At 30.6% G+C, this 14989-nt stretch overlaps 2 protein-coding genes across 2 annotated transcripts; both read left to right on the top strand.

Moving 5' to 3' along the window:
- The first annotated feature begins 746 nt into the window (after positions 1-746).
- Positions 747-3276, top strand: LOC106371835 (TVP38/TMEM64 family membrane protein slr0305-like). The gene is made up of 9 exons (XM_048743153.1): positions 747-1200; positions 1546-1607; positions 1823-1877; positions 1994-2092; positions 2192-2278; positions 2367-2483; positions 2579-2671; positions 2757-2787; positions 2885-3276. The coding sequence occupies exons 1-9, from the start codon at positions 1105-1107 to the stop codon at positions 3085-3087; spliced, it is 843 nt and encodes a 280-aa protein (XP_048599110.1). The 5' UTR covers positions 747-1104; the 3' UTR covers positions 3088-3276.
- Positions 3277-3791: 515 nt separating this feature from the next.
- Positions 3792-6021, top strand: LOC106371834 (probable E3 ubiquitin-protein ligase LUL3). Its single transcript, XM_013811937.3, has 3 exons — positions 3792-4391; positions 5018-5510; positions 5596-6021. Exons 1-3 carry the CDS (start codon positions 3886-3888, stop codon positions 5713-5715), a joined length of 1119 nt encoding a protein of 372 aa, XP_013667391.2. The 5' UTR covers positions 3792-3885; the 3' UTR covers positions 5716-6021.
- The last annotated feature ends 8968 nt before the right edge of the window (positions 6022-14989 follow it).

The raw sequence follows: 14989 nt of genomic DNA, 5'->3' as shown, positions 1-14989 counted from the left end.
ACGATTCGTTTGTCATCTAATCCATAAACTAAATCACGGTGGATAATACGTCTTCCTACTGATTAGTTGTAATTTATATGAGAAAATCTGCATCTTTATACACGTAATAAAACAAAGATAAAAAGCTTCAAACCGACCTCTAAACTTATATAAATCACAACTTGAAACTTTGAAAGTAGGCGCATTATCTTCAACCATCTTGAGTAAGTATGCACAATCAGTCTTAAATCTAGTCAAAGTATTCATTTCTTTTTTTGCTCAAATTGAATATAGTCCAAAGGAGATCATCCAGTTCCATGTGAAGGTTGAAAGGTTTCTACTACATCCTTTCATTCCAGGTTGTCATTTGACAGCATCCAAGTTCACTGATTAAATAGTCCATTACTGATCAGATTATTTGTAATTTAATTTCTCAAAATAAAATAATCAGTACTTTGAATAACTACATATTTTTATCATGCAATATATACATGCCATTAATACTTTTGTATAATTCAATGGTCATTATTCTTCTTTTTGTTTAGTCAAACATATCTTATTTTTAATGTCATTATTATGTAGAAAAATCTCATTAACAAAAAATGTAACAACCTTGCCAAACAACATATAATATTACGATAAGAATTTCAAGATGTCATTTTTTTATTTGTCAAGAAGAATTTCTAGATGTCATTGTGTTATAGAAAATGCCATTTATATTTTTTTTAATATAAAACATGTAACAACCATACTAAACTTGATAAGAATATAATATTGGGATTGATATTAAAAAATATATTACGGGCGGACCGGAAGTCGGTACGCGGTTTCATATAAGCTGGAAGAGACTGCAAAAACCAAATCAACAATTCTGAGTCTCTCCTCTCCTTCACGAAACCTCCAATTCCAAAATTAATTTCCTGTCCTTTTCGGATTAGATCATTCATCTCCACGACAAAACCGCCACAGACAGAATCTTCCTTCACCCTTAAGGGTTCTGTTTGCTGTTTTCCCTTTTTGTCGGAGAATTCGCCTTTTGTTTTTTTTTTTGTTTTTTGCTTGGCTGAGAGAACAATCCATAGATCCGCGGAAGAGTTACCGGAGGTGATTTAAGGGTCGCCGTTAATGGCGTTTACGTGGACATCTGCTCTCCGGATTTCAGTTCTTTTGATCCTCGTAGCTGCAATTGTCTTAGCTTGCTATTTTCTCCCCGTTGAGCAGGTCCGTTTCCTTTTTGAAAATTGGGGTTTGAATTGTGGTGGGTCTTTGTTGGTTTCTGCAAAGGCATATGCTTTTCTTTCGAATTTCTGGTGGTTGGACTCGTGATTAGATGTTTTCGTTGCAATAATGAATTGTGCTTTTTTTTTTCCATCCTTTTGTCTCTGGTCATGTGAAAGGCAAAGTTTGAGCCTTTTTTGCATATGTTTTATGAGCACCATGTGTTAAATGTTTGATATTGCTATCTGGACGATATCTTCCCTTTTGAATTTTCAGTTTAAGTAGTTGGTTTCTGTAGCTTTAACTTGTTTATGATCTGAAGCTTTACTGTTTCTTTGTGTGTTTCAGCTGTTGAAGGATTTTTTGTTATGGGTTGAACAAGATCTAGGGCCTTGGGGACCTCTTGCCCTGTAAGTGTCTCTCTTCTTCTTCATATGCTAATTGAATTCTTGAGTGAATGGTAGCTTTGAGCTACACTAACAACATTACCTTTACATCTTGTTTCATTACTATTGTTTAACCATGGAGGTGGGAGATATAACTTTAGAAATTTAGGAACATAAAGAGTAAAGAGGCCTTTTATGTTAGGCACTGAACTTCTCTATTTTTTTTGTAATATGTGTAGAGCTGTTGCGTACATTCCTCTAACAGTTTTGGCTGTTCCTGCCTCTGTTCTAACGGTACATACATCACATCCTGTTTCTTTTGAGATGCATTAAGCTACTATTATCCACCCTCAACTTGCATTGCTAGAGTGACCGGTTTATCTGTTAAATTGAAATTTTTTGATATTCAGATCGGTGGTGGCTATCTTTTTGGGCTGCCAATTGGTTTTGTGGCGGACTCGGTAGGTGCTACACTTGGCTCAGGAGCAGCGTTTCTTCTAGGCCGCACGGTAAGCGTCCCAAACTTACTTCTTATTTAGTTAGATAATATGTAATAGACCTTCTTTCTCTTTTGGTTTGGTACTTAGATGTTACATGCTCTTATGCAGATTGGAAAACCTTTTGTAGTTGCGAAATTGAAGGATTATCCTCAGTTTCAATCAGTGGCACTCGCTATTGAGAAGTCAGGTTTCAAGGTGAGAATCAATACAAGCTTTAATCGTTTTTTAAAATTGCTGACACTCTGTTTCTGAAACTTATGAATATGCAAAAAACTGAATATAGATATGCTTGTTGCTCCGGCTTGCTCCTCTTCTCCCCTTCAGCATGTTGAACTACCTCTTATCTGTAACACCAATTACGCTGGGCCCATACTTGCTTTCTTCTTGGTTAGGGATGATGGTATTCTTCATCTAAACCACTTTTCCATAGCCACTGTAAAATGTATAATTCTAAGATCAAAAGATTAAAGCTTTATATACGTTGTTAACTCGCAGCCGATAACACTTGCGTTAGTGTATGCTGGAACAACACTAAAAGACCTTTCTGATGTGACTCACAAGTGGAGCGAGTTCTCTATAGGTCGCTGGGTAAGATCCTCTCAAATTTAACTACATTCTCAACCTTATTGTTCTCTATTTCTTTTCTGAACAAGTGTGTTTGCAATATTCGCAGGCCTTCTTGATTTCAAGCCTTGTAATATCAGGTTAGTTCGTTGGACAGTTCCTCATTTTCACCATAATAGAATCTTCATGAACCACATAAATCGCTAATGGTTCTATCTTTTATCTTTCTCTTTGCAGTGATATTAATGGTATGTGTAACGAAGGTAGCGCAGAACGCTCTAAGAAAAGCATTAGCAGAGCACGGAGGAGACATGAACGGAGCAGTTGCAGCCTCGCCGGAGCTGAATGTTACCACCGAGACTCCGGATGATTTGAATGAGCCTCTATTGATAAAGATAGAGCCTCAATCACCTCAGAACCAAGAAAACAATAGTCATTAAAGAAGCTCCTGGTTAATTACCATGTACAATAATCTTATATTTGTTAACTTACAAAACACAAAAGCATAGGTTCTTTGAGTCAGCCCGTTAATGCACAGATAAAATAATATGGTCGCTCTAGTTTTTCGATTTCTTGGTTTTGTATAATAACATAGATTAATAAATTATTCAAAAATGTTTTCTTCCTTATTAGCTAAGAGATGTAGTTACTGGTGCTCATGAATTTTAAATATTGTTGACATGTATAATATATTGGAAACATTCTAAATATGTTCAGAAAGGTATGCATTGACTAATACTTCAAGAACACACGCGTTGACACGGGGTGTATTCAACTAGTAATTTTATTTTTGGTAAAAACTTAAATGATTTTAGATGGGATAAGAAATTACTATATTCTTGTTGAACCATTTTAAAATCTCATTTAAAACTACAAGATTTAGATTTTATTTTTTAAACCAAAAAACTCAAACATTCTAAACATAACTAGAAAAATCTTAAAATACACACTTTAATTTATATTCAAGAACAGTAAATTTTAAAATATTTTATCAAATAATCAAGTTTAGTAACACTGGATTTTCATATGTTTTAGAACAGAAAATGGCAGTAAATCTAGATATCACTAAACCGTGTCAGTAAATCATCTTTCCCGCGGTAAAAAGGTAAATATTAGAAATAATAAAGAAAATATCTTCGGACAAGACAAGAACTACCTTCTTTTGATCTTGACTTTTCTCTCCATATCTCTCCTCTTCTGTCTTTTTGCCTCCTCTCTCTTCTTCTTCTTCTCCAGCTATGGGGATCTCCTTCAGCAACCGTAGACGAAACAACCACCACCGCCGCTACCACCATCACCTCCCGCCTCCTCCGCCTTACTATTACTCCGATCAACCACAACAACCGCCGCCTCAACCACCGCACAACGAGTACAGCTACACTCACAACCACCTCGTTTCAGCTCCGCAACACTCTCTTCCTCCACCCTCTCAGCCTCATCCTCCGCCGCAGGTTAATTACGGATCCTACGGCTATAACTATAATCAAAACCCGCAACAGCAGCAGCCTCCGTATTTCTCCGGTTATCATCCCAATGGGTGGAACACGATGATGAGACCGGTTTACTACGGTCCAGCTGTGGTGGTTGACCAACAGCCTCCTCAGCCATACGTGGAGCATCAGAGTGCTAAGAAGGTGAGGAATGATGTCAATGTGCATAAAGATACGGTGAGGCTCGAAGCAGACGATCTTAACCCTGGCTATCATCTAGTTTCCTTCCTCTTCGATGCTGTATTCGATGGCAGGTATGTTTGGATTAAAAAGGTTCAAACTTTACATGATTGTGACTCTCGAATCCTAGAACTTGGGTTGAAAAAAAGGTTGAAACTTTACATGATCTAGCTGATGGGGGTATGTGATTACAATGACATTGGTTAATAAGTGGGTGTAGATTTTGCATTAGGGGCATTACTTCGTTTAATGAATCTCCATAGCAATGATGAAAAACACTCTTGTGTATAATAACATTGTACTTCTTTAACTGCAGTTATCACTGTTAAGAAATTGCAATGTTCAAGACTTATTAGGTGGTAACTAGACATTTTATAGAGAATTATTGATTAGGCGGATGTCTACTGTCTACTCAATTTTTTGAACGCTTAGACAGATCTTTTAAAAATCGTTTTGTTTAAACCTGTCACCGATTTTTAGAACACTGAGAAATTGTTTTGTTTGCATCAAAGAAGTAGCTACTGAATCTATCTTATTACTCTCCTTGAATGTTTTATACCAAGCTTAAGGCTTTGATCTAAGAGTGACCAAAGCCCAAAACAGACCTTATGATCAAGAGTTGAGGTTATCTGTATGATTTGTCATTAGTATGATTATCTAACAAGGGTGTTCTCATTATGTTCCATGTCTCATTTTTCAGTTTTACTATCATGTTTTTTGCAAAAGAGGAAGAAAACTGCACAATAGTCCCTCATTTTCCAGAAGCTTTCAAACCAATTCAAGTCCCTTTCCAAAAAGGTACAGCACAGAAGTTTGTACAACCTTCGGGGACAGGAACAGACCTAGGTTTCTTTTCGCTAGACGATCTATCGAACCCATTACCAGACGAGGTGTACCCACTTGTAATATCAGCAGAGACAGTGATCTCGGGTTCAGAGGAACCTTTAGTTCACAAGCAAATCACGCTAGCGTGTTTGGAGAAGACTGACGATGGATCTTTCAAAGTGAAAGTCATGAAACAGATCTTATGGATCGAAGGAGCTAGATATGAGCTACGTGAGTTGTATGGTATCGATAACTCGACCGCACAAGATGATGATGTTGCGTCAGGGTTAGAGGATAGTGGTGACAAAGAATGTGTTATTTGCTTGACTGAACCTAAGGACACCGCCGTGATGCCTTGTAGACATTTGGTAAAAACTTCTCACAATTGACAATAATGTAACGTTTTGGTTGAATTATCCTATGACTAACTCATGTTGTGTTTGTCTCTTGCAGTGTTTGTGCAGTGACTGCGCTAAAGAACTGAGGTTTCAGTCAAACAAATGTCCCATTTGTCGACAACCTATCGATGAGCTTTTAATGATTAAAGTGGAAACTAGCAATGAACAACACTGAAAAAAAGGTTTCTTTGCTTCAGTCTTAAGTTTGTGTCTTTTGACTTAAATCAAATTCTTTGGCCTTTTCTTTCTTATACAAAACCTCTCGTCTTTGTTTTCTCATGTCATATTCTGGACAGATCTGTTGGTCTTAGTTTTGAAAATTTGAAAAGAAAAAGCATCAGTATTGTATATAATCTCTAATGGCTTTTACGCTCTCTCTTTGCTTCTTTCTGCGTGAAACACTTATCAGTTGCTTTTGTTAATTTGTTATTGAATACTTTTTTTGTTTGCTTATCGCTCGAATATATATAACTTGCAACTATGTGCTGTTTACCAACACCAGTGGAGTTATTATCTAGATAGACACAAAGCTTTGTAGTAACCTTAATTAATACTTTGTTCAGGAACATGCATGAAGGAGTTTAGATAGGTTATGTCTTCCTCAATGGATTTCCTTTGAACTCTTTTTTGAAAAGTAAAATGTATGTGAAGAAGTCATAAATGGGGGACCTTCATAATTATCGAGATTCAAAAGAAAATAAAGAGATATGAAACTAAGTTGATGAAGAACATTTGAAAGAAGCAACAATTATTTTCCTCTCCTTTTGCTTTTTGGCTATTATTAAAAGGTTATTAAAGAAAAGGTAAAGCTGGTTAGAGATTGAAGAATGTTTCCTACTGAAGTTAAGCCTGAAAGAGAAAAGTTTAGTTTTTAAAAAATGGATCTGTGTTGGTTCTTTTGATAGAATGTTTATACTTTCGTATTTAGGAACAAAAAAAAGTCTTCATTTGATTGTAGTGAAGTGACCCCCGTTAACAAGCAAAATTATTTTCCCCTAATAAAATCTTGATTCCAGGTAGTATCAGTGTATCATCATCTTATATCTTTTTTTGGTCAAAGTATCATCTTATATCTAGATATCAAATTCCTTTGATAAACATTTTTTGAAAGTTGTTCCTTAGTTTCTTTTAGAAAAACAATACTATAGTTTATTAATAAAAAATAAAACTGAAAAATGCAAATACAAATACAAACGGAAATGCATGCATGTGCTATGTTTGCGTTTATACTAGATATGTATTTTTATTTGAAATATAAGCTCAATATTGTACACACCAAAATATAGTTTGAAGTTTAGAACAATGAAACCCTATATGACTATATCTACGTATGATTTGTCTTTGTCTTGTTTTGGAATATTTATTGAATGTAGTCGTACCATGATGATGTTTATTCAAAATTCATACCAATCCTTATTTATCACCTGACTGCATGTACCCTGTACCCTGACTTATCTTGTGTCCAATACGTAAACTTACCTTAAGCATTTGTTACAGTTTCGTGTATTCTGAACTTTTTACCAACTTTCTTATAAAGCTTTTCTCAGATGTAACTTCCAAGGTCCATCAATATATATGGTTTTAAATAAACTCTTATGTTGCCATTAGGTAAAATGAATGAGGTTGCTCAAAATAAAAAAGATTTAGCAATGCCAATTACGAGATATGGAAGCGAGTTTGTGTCTAGGATTAGAATAGAAGTAAATCAGTTATTTCGGAATCCTTAAATTTGGGTGTATAGATATTAAGTACATATAAATCTTTGCATGGATACGAATCTAGGTACCACCGTCAAAGATGTTATCATTTTGCGTCAGTTCACACTATTCAAGTTTTTTCTTTGGGTCAAACACACACTATTCAAGTTTGAATCATATAAAATACATAAAATTAGAAATTTTTATCATCGCTCACACTGTCAACATTCAACTAAATATGGATTAATTAGACTAAGTATAACATTTTCCACGCTAAAGTATAACAACTCGAGTTCGTTAGAAACGTATTGAGATAAGCTTTGGTTCTGAATGGGAAAAGGAAACGAATCTAAATGGCAACAAGAGGAGAGAATAGGGACAAAAACTCCAGTTAATGTCATTTTGTCAAGAAGAAGAAGATGACCCCATGTGAACATTGGAGACTCATGTGACTCAGTTCTATCATTTTAGGGAAAAATTCAGCTACAGTTTAATAGCAATAAACCCAAAATTCAAATGTTGGTGGCTCAGCCGATTAAATTGAAGTTGTGTTTTATGTTGTCTGATTCAAGTTTGAGGTTTACTTTAGAAATCCACGTTATAAAATTGAATTCTTCTTAAATCAGTTTTCTTTTGTCTTTGAGTCTATATGTATGTTAATTAACTTTTCGATTGGTTTTATATGAATTCTAAAATTGTAGTCCCGTTCCATTTCTAATTTGATTGCCAAGAGAAAAAAATCTTGATCTTTAACAAAAAAAAAAAAAAAAATCTTGATCCTACAACACAACTAAAATTCAAAAAGTTCAATAACACAGCACATTTGAATGACATTTTTTTTTTTTGGTAACAATGTTAAAAACATTTGAATGACATGGCTAGCCATCCATCACAAAACTTTATCAAAAATGTTAAAATTGTACCATGTCCTTTCGTTATAAAGGACTTGGACTATATTATACAATATATATAAATGAGTTAACATAACTTTTCTCCCATCCAATTATATAGTACAAAACTTAGATTAAGTTTCACTTGTATGGCGATGAATATATCTAGCTTAATTTGTTTACAAGTAACGATCTAATTCTATGATTTTTTTGTTGCTCTAATACCCATATAATATGCTACGTGTAATAGTAAGCGGATTCCATTAGAAAACTACGTGAAATAAAATCGTGGGTTATATATATATATATATATATATATATATATATATAAATCGAGGGTACCACCTACCAACATTAGGGTTTATGATCAATTTTCATGTTCGACGCATTTCGATATCAGCTAATGGTACCATAATTTTTTTTTTTTGAAAGCTGGTTTACCATCATATTATTTTGCTAACAACTAATATAACAACATCTTCAATAAATTCGCAGTTGTAATCATATCCTTCTTGATTAAATTCTCGATTTGGGATTTTGTTTTGTACGTGGTGATGTAATTCTTTCTTTGTCTCATGACATCGACTTTTGCCGAAACTTGTATACTATAAATGAGGAAAGAAACGTACTATCCAAGAACTTTTATTAGGTTTTAGTCCAATTCGAAATATGTTACAAAACATATCTTGTTAGGTTTTCAAATCATATGCTACTATTAAAACTTACCAATGCGTTTAGGTTCAACAGCTTACCCAACATATCAGCCTATCTGATATAAATAAGGATATATATATCAACCAGCACAATATTCACATGTAGTAGTTACATTGTTGAATATATGAGTTAAGTTGCAAAATATTAGAGAAATCTTTATTGGAAGAAAATAGTATATTTTAAGTATTATTTTAATTAAAAGTCAAAAGGAAAAAAAACCTAAAACATGGGGAGAGGAGAGTGTTTCATGCTATGTTTACACACTTAGGATTTTGAGACCAATGGCACTAATAATATATGCGTAGAATAAAAGTGATGACTTGAACTTAGAGAATAGATGTTTAGTAACTGAATATTAGAATTAAGTTTTTATATGCTTACTTTTCCTCATTTATTTCTTTTTCCATTATTCTTCTATCTCGGTTATTATTAATTTTGTTTGATATCAGTTTTTTATAATGTTAATCTATTTATTTTCCATTAAAACAAACTAATTATGCTCTGAAAAGTGAAAACCATGTTCTTATGCCTGATTTTCTAACAGGTCTCTTTCTTTTAATCAGTTATCATTTTAATCTGGTGGGGTCTGGTCCCACGGTTTCAATTTAACTTTTACTAAATGTATACTCTAATTATGCTCTAAAACAAACTAATTATGCTCTGAAAACCATGTTCTTATCACTCAATTATTTAAGATAACTTCAACAAATATGGTAACAAAGCATGTACAGTTGGGTTCAATAATTTACAATGCCGTGCTAGTATTTGTAATTAAATCAGAAACTAAGTTTATTTTATAGAGTTTATTTTATAGAGTTAGTTTATAATGTTTAACTCGTTGGTTCCCCCAAACTTAAACAAATGTTTAATATGGATAGTTTGATTCAAAACGTTATCAGTCTCATGATAGTGCGAAAAAAAAATCAACTTTTCACACTATTAGTTCAAGCGGAAAATAGTTTGCGCAAGCGAAAATAGTTTTCTACGTCATTGCTTAAAATTTGTTTATTCTTGAAACGCTGTTAAAAAATAGACTAGGTGATTACCAAAAAAAATGGACTAGGTCTTTTGGGGTCTAAATAGGACTAGGTTTTGTGCCAAAAAAAAAAAAATAGGACTAGGTTAACTGGATAAGCATCAAAGTCCCTCCAATTATGGAGTAAATGAACTAGTTAGATTTTTGTTTTTTTAACAAATAACTAGTTAACTATTATCATAAATGAATATACATAAATAGAGTATAAATGTTAATGATCAAAACAACGAGCCGTGCGTGGAATGATATTATTGTGACAAAATATTACGATATACGTGGATCGAGATGGTGAATATCTAATTGAATCACTTTCTTTCTAAAAAAAAACTATTTGAATCGTAAAATTAAATTAATCATGATTGGGTATACAATCATATTAGTCAAAACAAGAAAGATGAATATTATCTGTGTTTTAAGTTACTTCATTCATTTTTTTCCGCCCTTTCCCATATACTGATATACACTCCATGTTCCTTCGACCCTGTCTGAATAAATACTAAACACCATGTGATATTTAACATCATCCCACATATGTAAAATTGATGTTTGCATTTTATGGATTATCAAATTTAACACTACTGAATCTTAACCAGACTCGAACTACTCACCAGCTGAGAAGTATCATACATTCATCTAGTATTGGCAAATTGTTAATCTCTTTGTACTTTTGTTTTGTTACTGTTCGCAAATCAGATCCATACGAAAACAAATTTATAATGGTTATATAAGGAAATTCACTTTAAGTCAATGTAACAAATTAGCAAATCAATTCATCACGATGACTCCACATATATAGCATATCCAAGTATTACTCTACTTTCTTTTTTAAAATAGATAAGTCCATAATAAAGCTGAGGTTTACTTTAACTCTATTATATTTAGAGTGAAAATAAAATAATCAACAAATAATAAATATTTTATTTTATTTATAGAGTAGACTCATTTTTATTTTGTTATGAAATAGAAAATTGAGTATAGTCATAATTTTTTTTTTTAATTCTAAATTCCATAGACGTAAAAAATGGAGTGAAGTTAGAAATATTCTGAAAACATTTATAACCCACTATATCCTTTTACTAAACTCTATTATAGAACAAAATATTATCTAGTCACAATACATATTTTACTATAAAGTAGAGTAATTGGTAAGATTACTTTATATTTAGAATAACTCTATTATTACTCTATTTTAGAATAAATATTTTTCTTTATAATTTATTCCTTTTAATTAAATGTTTTATTTATTACTCTTTATGTTATTTAATTATTGCAAACAACACATCACCTCATTAAGTTTAACACAATATATATACTTCTGAAGCTTACTATCATTTTTTGTATAGCATTTATAAGGCATATAGTTTATTTTTCTATCTTGAAGTAATTAAAATTATTTAAAGATAAAACACTTGAAACATATATAATTTTATAAGATTAACCAAATAAATGAGTAATAAAATTGAAAATAAGCAACATAACCATAGATAATATTTTTTTGATATTTTGGTAAATTGTTTCCACATCCACCAAAATTATTTAAATATATTTCAAATAAGGTAGACAGAACAGGACTTCTTATCATATTGTTGATCATTTCTTTTTGTAAAAATTATATTTGTTCCATTTGAAAATTTGCCCAAGCATTTGGATTTTGCATTGAATTCAAATTACAAAACAAAATATTTGTTTTCTTCTTTGAGTTCATTCTCGTTTTGAATATTCAAATGATATTTCACTGTAAACTTGTTTGTTTTATATTAAGTAATGTAATTATTAATATAGTAAATGTTTAATATAAAATAATAATTTATGAAAAATAAAATATATGAGACCAAATTATAAAATTTATGAATAAAAGTTATTTGTCATAAAAAGTAATAGAATTTAAATTATGTTTAAAAAATTAGAGTAAAATATAAAGTAAATTATTAAAGATAAACTCTACTATGTTGTATGTGAAAAATACTTGGGAGTTTAGGAAGTCACCGGAGATGTTCTTAACTGAGCCGTACCTAGTAATCTCACTATTTAAAGACGTAAAAGGAATCTCACATAATTAGGTGCCTTACATAATTACATAACTAGGTATTCATTTCGCTCTAGGCTCATAAAAATATATGATAAAATAGTATTTCAATCCACTCGGTGTCTTATACAAAATATTAAGAGAAATATATTAAAATCAGTCAGATCAGATTGTGGACAACGTGTGTACAATTACTAATCAGATTCCACATCTATTTTTAGGTCATCTCCAATCTTACTCCATTTTTAACTCTAAACATCATTATAGAGTAAAATCTTTTCCAACCCCATTCCATTTTCAACTCCAAAATAGAGTAATGGCTAGGGTTACTCCATAAATGGAGTAACCCTTATAAAATGGTCATTTCAATCTTTAATATTTTTATTTCTTACTTAAATAATATTTAAAATGATACATTAACATAAAAATAATATATTCCACAAAGGATTATTTAATAATTTTAACTAAATAATAAAAATAACAGAAAAAATAAATAATTAAAATAAAAATAAAAATAACATAAAATAAGTAATTTAATAATCTGGAAAATCCGTTCCGGATCCGCTAAGGTCAGTGAAATATTGCCCAAACGGAGAAGTCTAAGAAAGAGCTTGTTGATCTCGTGATTCAACATTTCGCTATGATATTATTTGTATTTGTTGAGCTTGAATATACACACGAACATTTGGATCTTGTATGGATGAGCGTGAACTCGATGCACCAATTGAACTTGGAAGAGAAGCTCCACATCCGAGTATCGAAATTGCAGAAGATGAAAATGTCTGATATCAAAATTTTCTTGCTCGATTTAGGAATATCAAAGATAAAGAAGCTTATTTTTCATTACGAAATGCATTAGTTGATCATTTGTGGGAAAAATATTCTAATGCTCATTGTTGAACCCACATATATGTTGTCTTTTTAATGATTTCTTGTACTTTTTAATAATAAATATTTAATTCAAATAATTTATATTTTAATTATTTATCGTAAACATTAAATAGTTGGGGTTAATTGGTAAATTTTTATAAGTATAAGATTTTATTTATAATTATTAATAAAATAAAAATGAAATCATTTAAAAAATATTATTTTTGGAGTAGAAAATGGAGTAATACATTGGAGTAAAACCTTAGTCTATTTTGGAGTAAAAAATAGGGTAATACATTGGAGATGTTCTTATGCCATAATGATATGTAATCTTTTACTTTTTACGTTTTGAATGGTTACTAAAGAAAGAACAACTTCACGTTTATACGGAAGGAATAAAGATAAAACAACTTCACGTTTTTTCTCACAAAGTAACGTTAAGTTAACCAGTTCATTGTCGTAGTTACCAAATATACTTTGATCTAAATAATTGGATTAAATTCCAATAAAACAATTGTTTGTTTAGTTTAGTCCAAGCCGAGCTACATAAGCCGAGCTAATAAGTCAGATAAGGAGCAAATCTATACTATACTAAAAGGCAAATATAAGCCATGGAGAGGATATCCACGTAGGATATAAAAATCAACCAATCAGAGAGCCCAAAATTGTCATGTCATTTCATTTATTTTTTCGTAAAAAATGAAAAACAATGCGAATGAAAGGATCGAACCCGAGTTATTATGACATTAATATAGGACAGTTACCACTAAGCCATTGAAACTTTCTTGAACACGTATACAAGAATCACTAAGTATGTAATCACAAACTCTTATGTACAATTACAATAATATGAATTCAACTTTCAAGACTCCAATACTTTGTTTTGTAAAAAAAATAAGTAAGTGACTAAGCTAATATATTCTTTGAAAGTGTGAGAACATTGAAAAATATGAAAAAGAATAGATTTTTGTTTTCGTGACAAAGTTAAGAATTTTGTAAAAGTAAGTTTAACATATAAATTTTCGTGACAAATATGAAAAAGCATAGATTTTTGTACAATTTTGACAAAACAACTCAAAACATAGTTCTCTAATGTCTTAATAAAATATTATTTAAGGGTACAATAATTGAATATATCAATTCAATAAATTTTGTAATTTATAGACAAAACAATAACACAACAAATTTTGAAACATTTGTTTAACCTATCAATTTCTTTTCATGAGAATCCAACTGAACAAGATAAAAAAACAATTAGATTTACAAATATTTAATTACCATTTTATTCAATTTTGATTAATTTCAAATTGTAATAATGTATCTTTTTGAAGTTACAAAAAATAATGTTCTTTCTTTATTACACTAGCATTATATATAGATTCTATATACACAAATAAATATAATATAACAACATAAGATTGCTTTTCCTGATTCATATGAAAACTTTTTAAGTTATCCACCAAAGCAAATTAATTAAATCAATCAAATTGTTAGAATACAACAAATTAATATATAATTTTATTTTAAATTAAATTATTTAAAGGTGTATTTTCATTAAAAACAAAATAATAAATAAGTAAAAATGATTTGATGGTAATTTTTATGACATAATATATATATATATATATATATATATATATATATATATATATATATATATATATATATATCTCAATTCAGTGAAAGAAATAGAAGCTTAATATGGAAAAAATCTTAAATACAAAAAACTCTAAAAATTAACAAAAAAAACTAACAAAAATTAAACTATGATATCACTTGAAATTGAAAGCTTCTTAGATAATATTAATAAAATATTTTAGCGATAATTAGACAAATTTGATTTTTTTGTCAGCCAAAATTTTATTATTAATTAGCATCAATTATTTCAAGATGTTTAAGAAATGATGGACAAAAAAAATAGGATGGACATAAATGATATATGAACTATGAATAGTACTTTGTAAAGCTGACTTAGATAACACATCTGCACATCCATTTCCAGTCCTTTTTTATGCCTAAATTCAATTACTTTAGAGTAGTTATTGCACAAAGAGATCGTATGAGATATTGTTTTGATATTCAGATTTGTTTCTTGACTTTTAAGAAGATTGATAACTGTAAAATGTTTTCTTCGAATATGATATGTCTATAACCGAGTTCCCAACATGAGACAAAGTTGTTTAAAAAGTAAATAATTTTATTTTTCTTATATTATA

Source organism: Brassica napus, chromosome A10, assembly GCF_020379485.1.
Source record: "Brassica napus cultivar Da-Ae chromosome A10, Da-Ae, whole genome shotgun sequence".
Taxonomy (NCBI): Eukaryota; Viridiplantae; Streptophyta; class Magnoliopsida; order Brassicales; family Brassicaceae; genus Brassica; species Brassica napus.
This window is presented reverse-complemented; position numbering and strand designations above follow the sequence as displayed.